At 40.6% G+C, this 19,423-nt stretch overlaps 1 protein-coding gene across 3 annotated transcripts in view; it reads left to right on the forward strand.

Annotated features, from left to right (window-relative positions):
• Positions 1 to 19,423, forward strand: part of LOC128016859 (alpha-ketoglutarate-dependent dioxygenase FTO) — a 121,853-nt gene that overhangs the window by 18,746 nt on the left and 83,684 nt on the right. For 2 of the 3 annotated variants that reach the window (XM_052601715.1, XM_052601716.1), the window contains exons 2-6: positions 6,313 to 6,390; positions 7,181 to 7,931; positions 11,040 to 11,270; positions 13,395 to 13,474; positions 13,572 to 13,715. In XM_052601715.1, coding sequence (XP_052457675.1) covers positions 6,313 to 6,390; positions 7,181 to 7,931; positions 11,040 to 11,270; positions 13,395 to 13,474; positions 13,572 to 13,715 — 1,284 coding nt within the window. Of the gene's footprint in view, positions 1 to 6,312; positions 6,391 to 7,180; positions 7,932 to 11,039; positions 11,271 to 13,394; positions 13,475 to 13,571; positions 13,716 to 15,514; positions 15,935 to 19,423 lie in introns of those variants that run through there. The other variant, XM_052601717.1, reaches the window with a different exon arrangement.

A 19,423-nucleotide genomic window follows, 5' to 3' on the forward strand; every position in this document is an offset into this window, starting at 1 on the left:
TATTTTTTTAGAACTTAGAAAAAAGATGCTGCAGCCAATGAGCAGCCAGCGGGGGCTGCAGGACGACTCAACCTCCGCAGACAGTTTTTAATGTTTATCAGACAATAAATACTCAAGATTTTGCTTTAGTATAACTTACAACGAGTTTCACACACCTTCTCCGGCCACGTTGAGTTGTTGACACTTAACAGTGGGAAAAGCGACACATGCGCTATTCACTTGTATAACTTAAGGGTGAATGGGTTATGTAGTTTCTGCTCTGGGTGGGATGAATTAGGAAGCTTGCATTGTGAAGGGCGCTCTGAAAATCGGCAGTGCAGGTAAAAGATTAAAACCTCTATTAAAACAGATGTCCAAATGAGCGTACAAGCACGTTCTGGGCGCACGGAGAGGTGGCGGTACGCTCAAGAGCTATATTTGGAAGTGGCGGTACTGAGTACTGGTGCGTACTGGCCCACTTAAAGCACTGGCAATGACTATACTTTGGAATTTTTTTGCAGTCCACTTAGAATTCAACATGGAAATCATTTTTGTTTTTTATTGGCATTGATTGTTTTGAAATTCAAATGGCACTTACATGCCTGTTTTTATTTCTGTAATAAATATGGCTTTCAAGCCAACAGTTAATTTGGAGGATATTGATGGTTTATTGCAGGTATGTTGTTTACATGAGAAAATCTGTGTTACAAGTTAAACAAAAATTCCAATAAACAATCATATTTTGAATTTAAATAGTTTCTTTGTCTTGAGTTTACATTAATTATTTACATTTTACATTTACATATCCAAAAAGTTTCAGTCTTTTAATTGCGATTAATCGCGATTAATCGCGATTAATTTTAAAAAATTGTGCGATTAATTAGTTAATTTTTTTTAATCGATTGACAGCACTAAAAAAAATATTACAGTGGTACCATAAAGCGAAGGTGAAGGCTGGTACTTGAATTGTACAAATTCAGCAAGTTCAATCTTAAAAAAAAAACTAGGTATCTAAGATACCTAGGAGTCAAACTCTCTAACCACTAGGCCGCAGCTCCCCCGAAAGAAATTCCGATCTCGATTGTGTTTTACTCGACGGGTGAGTTGTTTTGATTCGTATCTTTACAGAAATGTATGCTATTATAACGATCAACAATATTAGTAGTATTATGTGGCATACACGCAGAACGCGGGGGATTGCATCTCTAGACCCATGCGAGGACGCGTCTGATCCATAGTCTGACTGCGTCTTTGCATTGACTTTGTATGTAATGTACTAGTGCAATTTGTTGAACTTGCGTTGAATCCATGATTTATCTTTCCGTCTGATTGATGGCCGTCAGCGGTTGGGTAGAAGAAAACAAATCCCATCATTCCACGCGATTGTTATTGTTTTGGCAGTGAGCCCTCTCGTGGCATGTCCTACAGCCTGTACCTTTAATGTCCGTGTTGAATAAAAAATATTATTAATTTCTTTAAAAAAATTAATTAAAAAAATATAAGTGACACCAAACTTTTTAACGGTTTCACTGAACATTTCACTTTGATCAAGACAAACATTGTGAAACAGGTATGTGCAGGCTAATCTGCAGGCCAATGCTAAACCATCTTTTCCATCAACATAATCTTAGTATTGATGTTTGCTACCTAGTCAGACTATAGTCATCAATATTAAGTGTGAAACTATATCATACTATAGTGTGTATATATATATATATATATATATATATATATATATATATATATATATAGTGCCAGTGTGTTTTAATGCTTGCGCAGGGTGTAATTCCTTCAGTGTGTCTGACCTTTCACCTCTGTTTCTCTCCTCTCCTCCTGTCCTGGCAGCTTGTGACATGATCGGTCACAGAAACATCTTTTTCTGCTTTTAGATGAGGATGTGTGTGAAATAGATGTTGACACACACACACACACTCTCTGAAAAGCACTTAAGCCCAGGGCTGTGTTGTGCATCAGGCTGGCAGTGGAGCAACTCTCCTGTGTGCATGTTTAAATACTTTCAAATGATTGATTTGAGAACCTGGGCTTCAGTCGCAGGCTTACACCTGCTAAAGACCTTACCAGAGAGAGTGAATTAGAGTAACTGGAAAAGGCATGCAGAGTGTGAGTTACTTGGGTGTGTGTTTTAAGCAGGTGTAATATGTGTACTGTGTTTAAAGCTAAGATGATCCGTGTCTTAGTTGGCACATTAGTAGTTTTAAACTCGGTGTAACAGTTTCTGACCTAGCTGTACTTTTTGGGACAAAAGTTGTAGTATTCGTTATTGGAATCAGCCAGTTTGCTTGTGAACAATCGTATCAGAATTGGCCATGACAAATCATGATCGGTGCACCACTATTCAGAATTATTAAAGAGAGCAAAACACACACAAAAAGTAAATAAAAACATTCTGATTTTGTTGAATGTGGCTATCTGAAGGCTGGTCGACATAACCAGTGAACAGTTCCTCTGTTGGAGTGAGTGTAAACCTTTATGCCACTGTAATTGTCTTTACCTCCATTACAATTGTCATACATAAAAACTTTACTAGTAAGATAATGGTTTGCTTTATTCAGGTCATATAGACTAGTACTGACTTCAGCTTAAAGATAATTAATAGAGGTATGTTTGTTCCCACACCTCCCGGAACACAGTTAAAAAAAAAAAAAAAAAAAAAAAAATCTTTGAATTGAAGTCTGAGAACACGTGGGCTATTCTTGGCAATAATTAAATTATCCAAAAAAAGGGCGGCACTCCACATAATGTGACTTGACGCTGATTGGACTATATATTTAGAGGCAGGACAAACTGTTTTTGTCTACACTTGCTATGTTTACATGGACACTTTTTGCTTCCATTGGAATGAATTAATTCTGATTGAGAATTCCCTCCCTTTCACACTTTGGTGGTGCGTCACCCTAAACAAATAAATCGCCCCTGATTACTGCAACACCAATGAAAGAGCACACGTTAAATGCTCAATCAGACTGCATGTTAGCACTGTGTTGGCAAAGCCCTCTTGCCACCATTTGCATTCTCACATAATTATATTTTGTATTTTGTGGCCTCTTCACATACTTCACAAAAGGGCCCTGAGCCATATGACCAAGAATATCATAGGCTTGGAAGTAGGACAGTCAATAAATAAATAAATAAATATATATATATATATATATATATATATATATATATATATATATATATATATATATATATATATATATATATATATATATATATATATATAAATACAATCTCCAGAAGTAACATCATCAACAATCACCCCTAAGCTAATGTAGCAACTGCATTTTTAATATATGTAAAAGCTTTAAAAAGTCATGAGTGGGGTATTACTGATGTATTTTATGTTGTGATAATATCTTGTGCTTGTGATAACAACATTGTTTATTTCAGACCTTTTAACAAGAACCCATTCAAAAAACCCAATGACTTCAGGAAAATGGAAAGGAAAGTCCAAAAATGGTAATACCTTTCCAGGTTTTCTGACTCATTCCTTCAGCTGTGTAATGGGAATTGCCATGTTTTCTGGAAAATTTCCGTATCAGATCCAGAGCTTCTGCGATAAAGGCTCAAGCCCAAAGTGAACTCAGAGTTCCTCAGACTCTGATCCATCAGACTTTTCATTGAGCCTCACTTTAGTCAGTTAGATCTGAATGGTCAGTTATGTAGTGTCGGTTTCCATGGGACTGTCCTGTTTGAGATGAGCTAACCGTGAGTCTGCCGCATGGATCATCTGACTGTCAGCTGAACCTCTTCTGTGGTGTTCACATCTTTTTAACATGATGGAAATTCCTTCCTGTTACTTGGAGATGTTGACACTCTGACTACATTTCCACTTTAGCACGGTTGTGAGTGTGTTTGAGCCGGGCCCATGGGCGTGTGTCATGACATCTATGTGGTGTGTTCTCACAGGTGGGTTCGATGCAGTCACACACAAGCCTTCAGCATGAGGTAAACGGATCTGTTTGTTCAGGTGTGTCTGTTTTCCGATTCCCTTGTCTTCAAGGAGGACATCCCCTGCTCTTCCTCCTGCTTCTCTCCGCCTGTACCACCGTCACCCACAGAACACATTCCGCAACTCTCTGACAAATAGGTGATGGGGAAGAAGTGTGTTTGATGTGTGTGTCCACTGCCATGTTTGCGTTTGATGTTGTACAGGTGAGCTGTCGGAGTGTGTGAATCAGCAGGAGAAAGGGAGCTCAGTAACTAGTGACACACAAGCTCCAACCGTGTACTCGCCAAACAAGGGGCTGTATTACACACATGAATCTCAATACCTCCAGACACACGGACACAAAGTGAAACTCTCAGATGTGTTGGAAAACACTTACACATTTAACCATATATATATATATATATATATATATATATATATATATATATATATATATTCGTTGCTTGGATTTATACTTAATTTGCCAATTTTCACTGTCTGCATCATCTAATTACTTTTCAAGCAGCATTTTTTTATATTTATTTTTATTTTTACAGTAATGCAAAATGTATAACAGGACACTTCCAGTGTTTAGAAACTAAAAGTCAAAAATATATGTTATCTTTGACTCACTTGCATCTCTTATGTAAGAGAAGGGGGTGTTAGTTTGGTTTGAGAGATTGTTTGTGTGTTTGAATGCAACCCCTTTTTTCTTTATTTATTTACGTGTGTTTGTGTTATGTGAGATTGGAAAAGAGCGCTCGCTTAGGCTCATCTGTGGGGTAGAATGGGTCTGTCTCTTTTTTTCTTTGGAATTTGTGAGCGGCTTGATGCATTTGACATATGCATGACAGGCCACTGCTCCTCAAAACTAGCCCACAAAACTGCACTGTCCAGACCAGCTCTGTGTGTGTGTGTGTGTGTGTGTCTGCATGGGATTGTGTTTGCACATTAGAGCAGCCGAGCGTTGCTACCGGCAAAAAAACCCCACACAAATCCAATGGTCTTTTTTTAAATACGCATCGCTTCTGTCATGAGATAAATTTTGACACCAAGAATGAGCGTGTGTCAAGTTGTCAGTCTCTCTCTCTCTCCTTCTACGCATCTGCTTTGTCTCATTCTCGCCCATTTCCTCTGCCTTATTCTTCCCTTCTTTTTATCTCTCTCAGGCCTTTAAGTCAAGACTGTCCATGAATAGTGCATGTTATTTTGTTTTGTAGATTTCTGTTTGACAGTCTGCCTGTCCTTTTTCTTTTTATTGTTTTGGTTTAACAGAAATAACCAGAAGAATCAAGTCCAGTCCAGACCGGGGCTGAACCGAACCCCCCAGAGCAGCTATTTCTCAAGAGTCTCCTTATACCATTATTGCAAAACCTTCCAGTAACTTCAACAGTTATACAGCCCTATTTTGACTCACTTACACATCCACACACTCTCGCACGTGCACCCGTGTCCTTTCTTAAATCAGGACGTAACCTTTTTAATGCTTTACTTTAATGTTATTAACAGGACATTTTATTTTACTCTAAAAGTCAAGACCCATTTGGGCAAAGTCTAGCCGCTTGACTCACTCACAAAAAAAAAAAAAAAACCTTCCCATGTGAAAACACTGCCATTATTAACATTGCTGAAACTCAGTCTCCATAAATGTCAGGGAATATATGGCATATATATGGCCCCCATTCTCCGTTAACGTCTCTGCTGTGCGTCTACATTCTTAAGGGAGCAGCATGGCCATTCTGCCGCACTGCTTGATGGGGGTAATGGGCGCGGGTGCCAGATCGGGGTCAGTGATGTAACACCCCCCACCATCCCACCTGAGCGGGGTGAGAAAAAGCAGTCTCTATTGCACCTGTGGTGAAGAAATAGAGGAAAGGGACTGGAGTGTGTGCACTTGTGAAATTTATTTGAGTATCAAAATTTTACGCCGGTTGCTGTTGGATTTACAGGTTGGAATGGAATGCAGCCCAATGAAATGCTCTTTGATGGGGAGAGCAGGTTGAGTTTTAACAGACGAGCGACCCTTAGAAGGCCATATTTATGTGGCTTTGACAAGACCCTCTGCTGCCTTGTAGCCGTAAAAACCTGAGATGCCCACGAACAGGAGCATTATGGGATGGCAGCAGTGGGTTCTGGGAAATATGCTCTGACTGGGAAGTGATACTTGTGAAAGTTTGTGAATATTTCCTCTCTTGGAGCTTTTCAGTTTTGTAGATGTGTGAATAGAAGTATAATAAAACCCAGTGTGGACTTTCCTATAAGCTGCTTTATGAAAACAGTGATAATGTCCTGAGAAGACAGTGAATATACACTGCTTTTGAAATAATACAAAAATAAAATCATTCCTTTATTTGTAATTGGGGTTTTTGTCACCTCTACAGAGACGGAGGCTTATACAGGAACTGGGAGAGCAGAGGATTCCCTACCTTTCTCCGGCTGACCCAGGATTTCAGGAACTGGTTAGAAATTCATACAAATCTCCAAAATGCATCATAATTTTCGATCTATATGTACTCTACTGTTCAATATATATATATATATATATATATATATACGGCTGTATTAAATTGATTAAAAGTGACTGTAAAGACATTTATAATGTTACAAAAGGTTTCTATTTCACCGTTACTTTGAACTTTATTTTATTATCAAAGAATCTTTTTGGTTTCCACAAAAAAATATTCTGCAGAACTGCTTTGAGCATAATAAGACATGTTTATTGAGCATCATGTGAAGCAGGAGGCGGTTGAAATTTTAGCTTTGTTGTCACAGGATTAAGTTACATTTCAGAGTCATAAAATATCATATTTTACAATCTTACTATTTTTGGTCAAATAAATGCTGCATCTGTGCTGCAAGCGCTTAATATACCTTTTTCGAAACATAAAATCTTACTGACCCCAAATTTGGGGCAGTTGTGTATGATGTAAAGATGTCCATGGGTTTTCCACCAGTCATAGGAAACCGCAAATCATAATTGGGGTTTTCCAGGTTTGGAAAAACCGGAAAGGTAAATAATTGGTGCCACTAGCATCAAAAACCGAACTGCAGAAACACACGGCTGTTTTAAATTAGCAAATCAATCTGAAGTTATTTGGAATTATTATTATTAACATTGTCCAGTAGTGCCAAGGAATGAAAAAAAAAAAAAAAAATTGAAGTCTTGACCAGCAAAAAATAGGGACTCCTGTAAAGATGTTTGCTTGTGGCAGTGTGTAATCTGTGCTCAATCTTTGTGTAATCTGCCAGTGGGACTCCAGTTATGCAGGACTGGCTTTACGACAGTGTAGTGTCCTGCCAGACGGTCTCCATGAGAGGGTGCAGTCTGCTTTGATAACTCTTCAGCGGCGTGGATGTCTCCTCCGAGATCTTGTCCGTGTACGAGACCGGGACGTCTTCACAGCCGTTTCGCGTGCTCTCGTGGGTCAGCCGGGCTACACATACCGTTATCTGGACACCCGTCTGTTCGCCATCCCTTGGCACTGTGAGGGAGAAGAAGGCCAGAAAGACGAGAATGGGAAACCTTGCTGTGACTCTGACCTGAGGGACGCTTGCAAAGCATTTTGGGAGCTTAATCAGTTTTTTTGCTCAGATGTAAGGCCGCAGACAAATGCGAGAGGCGTCAAGCGATCCCGCAGTGACACCGAAAACAGTGAAGACACACCAGGGGAGGGGATGTGCGAAGAGAGTGTTAAGGACAGGTTACTTGAGGAGAAACAGGAGAAAGAGAAGAAGGAGGAAGAGGAAGAAGAAAGCATTCAGGGCTGCTCTTATTCCTCACCTCCTTCATCCACTCCGCCACCTAATGTGGGCCATCTAGTTCAGTTTAACATTACTCTCATTAACTACATGGACCTCACAGTAATGACCCAGCTGAAGGAGGAGCCCTATTATGGAATGGGCAAGATGGCGGTGGGCTGGCATCATGATGAGAACCTGGTTCCTCTGTCACCAGTTGCTGTCTACAGCTATAGCTGCCCAGCAGAGCCAAAGAATGAAGGTGAGAGGTACTGTATAATGTCTTGCCTAGAGGATATAATATTGTATCAGATCCATGACCCCCAGGTCTCTAACACTGTGGTTCTGCTGAGCCTCTTAGACTCCAAGGCCTCACTTTGTCAAAGACAATATTCAAAACCCTGCCATCTAAGCTGATATGTACCTTTAGTTATTCTGTTGTAACAAATCAACTTAAAAATATGATGGCAGTTTACTAGTTACTGTACATCTTTATTTAAGCGAGTTTTAGCATTTTTATTTAAGATAATAATTATTATACCTACATTTATGGAATTTTAAGACTTTTCGGGGCCTCTCTGGATGTTTGCCAAGGTCCGCTGGTGGGCTCCAGAGAACAAGAAAAATTATCATTACATAAAATTGAAATGTATTCATTTATTGCATGCTTTGTTTGGTGAATCTGTGTATTTATATGAAAATAAAATATCTCACTTCAAACATACCTTCCAGAAAGAGTTGAAAAGAAAATGATTCAACTGCATTGCTGTTTTAATTTTTGGACAAAAAAAATAATAATAATAATAATCAGAATTTCAAGAAAACATAATAGAATTACATTTTGGAATTGTAACTGATATTTAACTGAAAAATTCAAATTCTGTCATCCCAAACCTGTGTGACTTTCACAAAAGGAGATGTTTAGAAGGACAGTTTTCGTCCATAAATTGAATGTCAGTGGCAATCTTTTTTGTTCTGCATAAGTGTGAAATTCATTATTAGAATTTTCATCATTGGGTTAACTATCCCTTTAAACATTCCCACACCTATTTCATTCTCATTGAAAAGACAACAAATCCTTTATTTTTCTAGCTCACCACTGAGAACCTAAAACATTTATTATGACACCAGCTAGTTCAAAACCATCCTTCACTTGAAAGGTCCAATGTGTTCAAGCAGTCATTGTATGAACTTGATCCATGAAGAAGGAGCCAGATCTTCCATATTTCACAGGAATCTCACTAGAGACGTTTTTCTGGACATCAGTCTCTCTTCACGTCAGGCTAACAGCTTAGCATGCAGGTGTGTGTGTGTGCGTGTTTGTGTGTCAGTTCGACAGAACAGAGCGCGGTGTGCTAACCAGAACCACCTGCCTCACAAGCTCTGTTTCGCCAATCTCTTACTGACCCATTTGACCTTTGACCTCCCCAGGGCCCGCTTCAAACAGCGCATGAATGGTCTGTGTGTGTTTTTGTGTGTGAATGTGTCAGTTTGTGTGGAATTATTCCACAGCTGCTCTCTTGGAGGTAAAACTGACCCCTCTGTTCCAGACTTCAGAGAGACTCCCCTGATGGAACGCTTCTGCAGTGCACTGCATACACACCCGTGCAGAGCACCTCACAAAATGTTGCCTTCACTTTAGAGAAATCATTATGAAATGCTGCAGACCAGCTGAAACGGATTGCTGCTCAGAAGAATTAAACTTTGTACATAATTTATTTGTTGCTTTGTGTGTGTGTGAATATATATATATATTTTTTTTATTGTGCGTTTGGATAACATCTGTCTGCTGTATAGATCCTTGTTTCACCTGAACACGTTGTGAAGAATATCTCACTGAAGGATTTCATGATATCTTTTAACACATCTGTGATGGGTTTATTGAGCATGCTGGGGCGTGCAGTATTACGAACAGTCTCCGGCGAGGGAGTCGCTCAGTGACAAATCTGTTCAGCTCTTCATCCAGCACTGACTAGATCCAGCTCATTTCCTTTTCTAACAGGCATTGGTTTGTGCCACTGTGATTTTGAAGTGTTTTTGATGGGATCTTTTCCGCCGCTGCTGCGCTGCTGCAGATGGCCCTTTGAGAGCTGTGTCAGAAAGCACAGGCTGAAATTAAGTTACTGTTTATCCCTGCTGAGCGCAGAGAAAGCCTTGCTCAGGGCTAAGGCTTCCAAGAGCGCTTCTGTATTGATTTCACTGATAGGTGCCAGGCTGCCTTATTTTATTTATTGACTTTTTTTTTTTGTCTTATCAGTTACACTTTCTTTCTATGTTTCTCTTTGGCTCTGTCACAAAATTTTGATTAACACAGATTGTTGGTGAAAGTTGCACAACATGTATTAGTAAGTACTAAGTATTTGTAAGACCTTTTATCCAAAGCGATTTACAGCACACTTATTATGGTTTCTCAAAACGAATTCAGCAACTTCAGGTAATGACACTAAATGCTGCATTGTATACAAAACCAACATAACAACTAGTTATTAGTGCAGTAATGTCTAAAACTACTTGTGTACTGGCTGATAGTGTATGTAGGGATGCACAATATATCGGTTATCAACCAGTAGTATTAGAGTGGTGTAATACTACTGGTTGATAACCGATATATTGTGCATCCCTACTTACACTATAATATATATATATATATATATATATATATATATATATATATATATATATATATATATATATATATATATATATATATATATACTTTGTATATTGTATTGCAACCTTATTTTGACTTGATAATTTTGTATTGATTATTGATACGTTTAAAAACATCTTTAAAAACTCTAACATTTTAATGTAAGTTATTGCAAATCTCAAAATGAATGTCCATTTTGGAAACACTTTAATATAGGGTCCAATTCACACTAATAAGCAGTTGCTTATTAGCATGTCTATTATTAACATATTGGCTGTTTATTAGTGCTTATAAAGTACATATAATGCATGACATCTATAATCCTTCCCAATACCCTAAACTTAACAACTACCTTATAAACTATTAATAAGCAGCAAATAAGGAGTTAATTGAGGCAAAAGTCATAGTTAATGGTTAGTTAATAGTGAGAATTGGACCCTAAAATAAAGTGTGACCTCCATTTTTCATACGGTGTATTATAATGTTGTGATGTCTAAATTCATTTGTAGCATTTCAAATATTTTATTTACATTTTTAATATTTTATTCTTTATTGAGACATAAAACAACTTTATTTTAAACTAAAGTATAACAGATAAAATAAATAAACAAATAAATAATTATGTGATTATGTATATCATTAAGATTTTTATTATTATTATTATTATTATTTTTTTTTTTTTACAATCCTGCTCTAAATTTCAAACATTTTTGCTTCCAGGGGTGACTGAAAAGGACGGGGAGGGACAGAGTAAAGACAAAGAAAAAGAGACAGAAACAGAAGGTGAAGGGACATGTAAAGACAAACTGAAGGAAGAAAGAGAAGGTTTGGAAAAGGAGGAAGTGCAGAAAGAGAAGGCTTGTTGGCGTGTTGGACTGAAGGTGGCCTGGGACATCCACACACCAGGTCTGGCTTTGCCTCTCCAGTCTGGAGACTGCTACTCTATGACAGGTACACAATCACATTCATCTTTGTCCAGAAGCAGTAGACTCAAGTACATGTGTAAAGCGGATTGTACCGTCTCGGTCATGTTGAAGTGCATTAGACCAGGAATAATCTTTCCCAGAGGACACACATCTACATCCTTTTATTAACGTTTCCCTAGGATTTAGCTTTATATTTATCGTGTGTATCAGAGAGTTTAGGAAAACCAAATGTTATTTTATGAAGCGCTGTGACCCCTGTCTGAGAGCACGACTGAGAGAGAGAATCGGTAAATCAGACTTTTATTACTGATGATAACAACAGATGCCCCCTGTCTACGACCACACATTTGCACAAACCCTCTCCTCTAAATATTCCATAAAGTGAGTCTGATGACCTTGATAAGGACACTATTTATTTCCCGATTTCTGTGTACAAGCATGACTAATGCTTTTGCCCCGTGCACACAGTTTTATCACCTCCGTTTGGACCTTTTCATCTCTTTTGAAGCGTTTTCCAGTGATCAGGCCTCTTTGTTGCTGGCTGCTCTAAACAGAGCTTTATTTATACCTACCTAAAGTGACTAAGGTAAAAGATAAAGCAGTATAAACATAATGGGTCATAATGGGTTTCCTGGACACAGGACAAGGTTGAAAGTGTGACTGGGAAACTGGCTCATTAAACTGTTAAGGACACTATGTCTTCTGGCTGGCTTTTTTTTTTTTTCTGTTGAATTTGTAGGAAGCGACATCTAAAGTCTTGTGAAGTCTAGATGGCAGTAGAGTGTGTTGGGATTCTCAACAAGCATCCATTCTCTGAGATGTTAACAAAACAATTCCCTAAAAATCAAGCCTTTGGGATTTTCCTTAGTTGTCGGTTATAATCATCAAAATTAAAAGACATAAACATTTGAAATATATCAGTCTGTGTGTAATGAATGAATATAATATATAAGTTTCACTTTTTGAATGGAATTAGTGAAGTAAATCAACTTGTTGATGATGTTCTAGTTATATGACCAGCACCTGTATAGGAAAGGAAAGAACAAAATAAAATGAGGTACAAAAAGAAGGTGAAGGATGGAAAACTTGTAGTTTAGCGATCCATAACGCAAAAACGAAAAGAGAACAGAAGGAAGAAAAACAAAACAGAAAGGAAGGAAAGAAAAAAAGAAGAAATGAAAAGGAAAGAAGGACAAGGTATGAAAAGAGAAAAGTAGTAAGGAACGAAAAGGAAGGAAATGGAGTATTGGGTAAGGGAAGTATTAGAAAAGAAAAGAGGAGAATAAAAAAAAAAAAAAAAAAAGGAAGTTAAGTAAAGGAATGCAAAGGAAGGAAGAAGTGGAAATGGGAAAAGAAAGAGAAAAGGAAAGCATACAAGGAAGAAAGAAAGAGTGGGTGAGGAAGGAAGGTACAGAAAATAACATAGTTAATCAACTCCACATTCCCATGATTCTCTAACACTGTCACATCTCTTCCCCTCCATGTGCTGATGCCTCAGACTCCTGTGTGCAAATCTAATCAGTGGTTTCTCAAAAATGGAATTTGGTGCTGAGTAGCAGAGAACAATTTGTTGGACCGACACCATTAATAAGATTTCCTGTGCTGAATGCTCCTGGGACAGAACAGACCTAGGGAGAGGTTCTGACTCAATGCATTTAAAAACCTACTTTTAACTCAAGCACAACAACCCCCTGATGACGAGAGAATAATGAGAAATATTTATTAGGGGAATTTAGTGTGGCCCATGATTCACACTGAGGCTGTTACAGAGCCCAGTTTGACTAACGCAGAGTATTATTAGATACCAAGTGTTTAAAGACAATGCAATGTGACAGAAAAAAAGAAAAGAAAAAAAAAATGTCATACAGAGGAAATGAAACAGACATTACTCTTGTGCTCACTCCAGTTTATGCTGCAGTACATCAGAGAGTGCAGCAAAGCCTTTGATTTCAATGGGACAAATCAAAGTCCCTTTCAAACATAGTCAGTTCACTTAATGGCTAGAATTGCAACTCCTTAGACAGCATATAAATATATATTTATTTATGTTTATATGATACATAAACTCAGAATATTCAAGACAAATGCTCCCGTTCTAGGTTCATAGTGATATTGAAGTATGTTTGTTCTGTTGTCTGTGTGTGTATAGATGATCTGAATCGGACACATCAGCACTGTGTACTGGCTGGTGACATGGCTAGATTCAGCTCCACTCACAGAGTCGTTCAGGTGAGCGTCCTGATCAGACCTCTACCTTTATCATCCTTTGTGTTAAATCCTCAACCAGTATCTCCCTATATCACACTGTTAGTCAATATTCCTTTAGTGTTGTACGGGAACGCTGGACTATATACAGAAACGCTGCTCAGAGGCCTTGGAGAATTTACAGACCGACCCTGAGAAAAACACCAAGAGCCTGAAGTCCCTGCTCCCCTCCACCCTCCAGCACACGGAGGACATCCACAACGAGGTGTGTATTTGAACGAGAACGTGAGTGTGTTTGAAGCATTGTAAAATGTGTACTCATAGCACCAAATCCCAAACGCCTGTCTCAGGCCATAACAGATGAGGTTGTCTGAGGTTTTTTAAAGGTTGTACTTGGCATTAATTTTTCAAACCCCAAACAATAGCTCTTTCAGAGGGCCTAACTATCAGTGTGGCCTTGTGTAGGTCTCTGTTGAACCCCAACTCACCTGGATTACTACTCAGCACCCTAAAACCCCCCATCAAATATATAAAGTGCTATATATATATATATATATATATATATATATATATATATATATATATATATATATATATATATATATATATATATATATGCATCCCTGCCTGGGGGCGGCAGCTTCCCCGGAGGTTACTGACCTCAACACTCTGACCTGATTGAGGCTATTTTGTTGAAACTGCCCACGAGGGCCTGTGTGTGTTCTTAAATGATGCATTGTTGTATTATTTATTATTAATACTCGTTTTTATCCCAGCATGCTGTTCTGGCAGAGCTCAGCGTCTAGCTCTTGTTTAGTGTGGTTGACTGCATGGAGATTGTGGTAAGCAGCTGCCGATCTGCAGTGTGTAGGATTTTTGGAGTGTGTCAGTCCATTGATGTTGATAAAGGCGAATGTTTACCTGTGTGTTTAGGGATTGTACGTGTATAAGGAGTTTCAGGAGAGGTTTTTATTAAATAGATCTTTTTTTTATCTCTATAGTCAAATTTATCTTTAACTTTTTGCTTAATGGACCATACTCAAAATACAATTGTAGGGAGGAAGAGAGAACGTAACTAACCATTAGTCAACCATAAGTTGTTCAAAAATAACTTACTGTTAATTGGCACTTCCCCCCCAAAAATATTTGAAAATATGTTGGAATGTCAACCAGTTACTGCTTGATTATTTGCTATTTTATAATTTATGCATTATTCATGAAAGCGATATTTGATTTATTTCTTTTTTTGTATTTTTTATTTTATTGTTCTGGTATATTGTGACACCTGTGCTTATGTAACAATTTTCCAAGTCTTCTGAAGCCATGTGATGATAGTTTTGTTTGAGAATTGTGTCATTATTTGCTGAAAATCCACTGTTCACCATTGCCTTTGATTCTAATTTGCTTATACATATTGAAGTTTTTAGGGGTGCACAATAAATATCCGACAATAATTAATGCACATCTCATCAGTAAAGCCTGTTATCTAATCAGTGGTTAATGGAATTTACTGCTGATTAGAAAGTTTTACACAAACGGAAACTTAAAGATGCAAATGAAATAGCCAAAATACATGCATAAACTACAAAACATTTATGGAATAAATTCCTAGATGTGCATAAAAAAAAGCTTTGCTTCAAGAAGTTATGTCACTGAATTACTTGGGTTATATTGTCTACAATTGTCTTTGTCTGAGCTGACGTGCACACACATATATATGGCTCTTTATTTGTATGACCAGGTGTGCATATGTGTGTTGACAGAGCGAACAGCACAGACTGGCCTCTATTGATTGAGTCACAGCAGTGCTGGATTCGAGGGCGATCTGATGAAATTGATTGGCAGTCCTAAGAGTGAGACTTGGGTGAAAGATGTCCAGAAATCTTAACCCATTCGATCGATAAGATGCAGCAGTACTATATCTTCAGGAAACCAGTACCAGTAGCTTAGCTAACTTGTAGTTATCGCCACATTCAGCTGGAGATATAGGCAGACAGACTCTCAACCTGTCACTGAAAGCCTTTTGTTTCTGTCTGTTTCCTCTCTCTCTTTTTTTCCCTCCAGCATATACAGGTGGCATTTATTCTCAGTGCCTCACAGCGGCAGACGGCTTGGCCCTAAATGGCAGTTGTATAGTTTCCAGCTCTGTGCCTGTTGCAGGCCTGCTCTGTGGGAAACTGGCCTCCATGTTGGCTCAAAGCTCTCGCCGCTATGTGGTATTTCAACGCAGAAGGACAGACAGACAATCAGCACGGGGCGGGGGGAGATGGGGGCCGACAGACACAAAAGTGGCTGCTAGCATTTGTAGCCTCCGGCATCCGTGGAGAGGCTGTCAGCGGTCGCCATTGGTCTGAAGTGATTGTAGGTTTGAACCAGCACAAAGTGTAGCATTTCTTTGAAGATGGCCATATGTGAAAGTGAACCCTGGGTGTCTGATCTCAGTCCAACTAAAGATGATCCTGTTCAAGCCAGATTGAAAGCTTGTACTGACACAGGTATGTATGAAAGTCAGGTCTGCGGTTTATGGTCCGTCAGATAAATGACCTGTCCACACCAGTTTTTCAGTGCAACATGATTTAAAAACAAAATACACACACATATTACATTCTGCTCTTAATATTAAGCATACTACTGAGGGTTCAAAAACAAATAGGCAATAAGATTTTTTTTTCTGCTATCCAGTTGGGCTGCTACTATTTTTTTACTTGCCCTGCCAATGTTTTCACTGGCTTCACCATAAAAGAATGGTCAGTTCCTCTTCACGGACTCAAGCTGCGTCGAAACGCTTTGAATAATTTGTTTAGCGTGAGCGACTCTGAATATGATATCTAATCTGTCTTATAGAAGAGTGTCACGTCACGGGGCGAGGTGACGTAAGCGACCAGGAAGCTATAAAGGCACGAGCCGCACAGCTGGCTTCAGCTTCTGCGTTTTCAGCAAGCGCTCTGTGTGTGCATGTCATTCTGTCTTGTCAGTCTTATTTATTGTTGTTTGTTACTATTAGCTCCTCAAAAAGTAAGCAATAGTCAAAGAGCAAAGCTAAGACGAGACATCTGAAAGGCGAATCCAGATCGCATTTCAGATTGTGTGTTCATCACGAGTAATAATACACTGTCTGTGCGCGGTATGCCTGGGATTGAGGCTAGCTGTTTTGGCTCTTGAGGGAGCCGACTGCCTGCACTGGTAACGTTACAAGCCAGTGTGGACGCTTCGATCCCAGAGGACTCTCTCGAGGGGGAGTCTTCGCCAGCATTCCTCGCGGTGTCGGTCCTGCTTTCGCCGAGGCGGAGCGGCGCCTGCAATCGCTGGGTTCGCAGATAAGATCTGCTGGACGGTAGGGAGACGGGTGTGTCCCTATCTCCTACCTCACCCGCCAGATCTGCCCGATCTCCAGGTGCGGAAGCCCGAGTGCTGCGGTCCTTCCCCCCCGAGTGACGGCAGTGACGCACCGCCTTTTTTTCTCCGAGGAGATTGAAAAGGAGGGCGACGATGAGCTCGCAGTTGCACAAACATAAGCTGCATAAACATCAGTTGCACAGACAAACATTTACACAAGCATCAGTTTCACAAACATATTATGCCTAACTGTATAACGAGCAGCATTAATGAGGAGCGCAGCAGTCAGCTCTCGAAATAAAAATAAAAATAAGGGGGCTGACTGTGCTTCTCGCATATCTAAGGACGGGGCGAAGACGGCTCTGCCTATCTCCACCCGTATACCCTAGATTTAGAGTTCATCGAGGTTCAGAAGCACGCAAAGTGGTTCCTTTCCCCTCTGTGAACTCGCAGCTGCAGCTACTTATCTCCGAGAAGATTTATATTGTTTGTGTGACTAAGCAGCTCACGTGTTGCCGAGTACGGGGCCGGTCTGCCAACACTGCCAGTGTTCCAGGGCGCAGCGTTCCCCAGCGAGCATCATTCTCAGTTTTTACCGCCCCAACGCGTAGCGCGGCTGAGACGCTCGCTGCCCCTGCGGGGGCCTTTTACACCAGAGGTCAGTCTCGAGAGACTGATTCCCTTGGTAGATTATTTAGCAGCGTGAAAACTACTGCCAAATGTATCTCAATGGGTCCTGCACACAGTAGAAAAAGCTACCGTATTCAGTTCGGCTCTGTACCGCCGATATTCAACGGGGTCATTCCGGCGATGGACGGCCCCGGGCAGGGTCTGGTTATGGAACAGGAAGTGAAACCCTATTACAGAAGGAGGCCATCGAGGTGGTCCCTTCTCAAGACAGGGAGTCCAGGTTCTACAGCTGGTATTTCACAGTTCCAAAGAAGGATGGGGGGTTGCGTCCGATTATAGACTTGAGGGTCTTAAATCGTTCAGTTATGAGATTGAAGTTCAAAATGCTCATGATCAAGCATGTTGTAGATCAGATCAGGTCCGAGGACTGGTCTGTCACAATATATCTCAAAGATGCATACTTCCACATTTTCATCCTTCCACAACACAGGAAGTTTCTGAGGTTCGCTTTCGGGGGCGAAGCCTACCAATATCGAGTACTTCCCTTCGGCCTTGCACTCTCACCCCGCATGTTCACAAGATGTGTAGACATGGCTACATGCAGGGCATCCGCATTCTCAACCACATCAACGACTGGTTGATTTTAGCTCAGTCAAGAGCAGGTTGCGGCTCGGCATCGAGGTGTCGTTCTCGCACATATGGGGGAGCTGGCTTTGAGACTGAACGCCAAGAAGAGTGTGCTTTCTCCAGTTCAGAGAACCACCTTTCTAAACATATTATGGGATTCGACCGCGATGCAGGCACGATTGCCCCCTGCTCGTATCGAGTCGATCCGCATCTCAGTCGAGAGAGTCAAAGAAGGCCAGTCACTCACTGTCAAACAATCTCAGAGATTGTTGGGTCTGATGGCAGCTGCGTCCAACGTGATACCTCTTGGCCTGCTGTACATGAGACCCCTACAGTGGTGGCTCAAGAACAAGGGATTTTCCCTGAGGGGCAATCTACTTCGCACTATCAAGGTCATGCGGTGCTGCCTCCGTGCCTTAGACATGTGGAAGAAACCTTGCTTCTTGAAACAGGGTCCGGTGCTGGGAGCTACCTTTCGCCGTGTAACACTAGCGACAAATGCATCCCTCACCGGCTGGGGTCAAGTCATGAGTGGCCACCCTGCCCGTGGTCTGTAGAGCGATCGCCATCTAATATGGCATATCAATTGTCTAGAAATTCTAGCAGTTTATCGTGCACTGAAGCACTTCCTCCCAGACCTAAGGGGTCACCATGTGTTGGTGCGCACCGACAACACATCGGTGGTCTCTTATATCAACCACCAGGGAGGTCTGCGTTCACGCCCTTTGTACAAGGTGGCGCACCAGATCCTGGTGTGGTCCCAGAGCAAACTCCTCTCATTAAGAGCAGTATATATTCCTGGGAAACAAAATATGGGAGCAGACATACTGTCGAGGCAGGGGCTGAGGCCCTGGGAATGGAGACTTCACCCAGAAGTAGTGAAGCAGATATGGAGAGTATTTGGCAGGGCTCAAGTAGACCTATTTGCATCTCAAGAGACGTCACAATGCCCCCTTTGGTTCTCTCTAGTTCATCCAGCTCCTCTGGGAATGGACGCCATGGTACAGACTTGGCCGAGGCTTCGTCTGTACGCATTTCCCCCTATCGCTCTGCTCCCGGGAGTTCGTCTGTTGTTAGTAGCCCCATTCTGGCCGGGCCGAGTATGGTTCTCAGATCTAGTCTCGATCGGGATATGTTCCTAAGGTGCCCTCTATCACACCACAACCTTTAGTGCTGCAGGCCTTCTGTACTCCTCCCTTTCGGGAGCCCGACCAAGAGAAGCTAAATTGTGTGTGTCCAGCTCGAGCGCTGGATGCATACCCCCACAGAGCTGCCCTGTGGAGAAAAATGGACCAATTGCTTGCATGCTGCGGTCCCCCCAAGAGGGGTTTCCCTGCTTCTAAGCAGACTATTAGTCGTTGGATAGTTGAGACTATCAAT

Source organism: Carassius gibelio, chromosome A7 (assembly GCF_023724105.1).
Source record: "Carassius gibelio isolate Cgi1373 ecotype wild population from Czech Republic chromosome A7, carGib1.2-hapl.c, whole genome shotgun sequence".
Taxonomy (NCBI): domain Eukaryota; kingdom Metazoa; phylum Chordata; class Actinopteri; order Cypriniformes; family Cyprinidae; genus Carassius; species Carassius gibelio.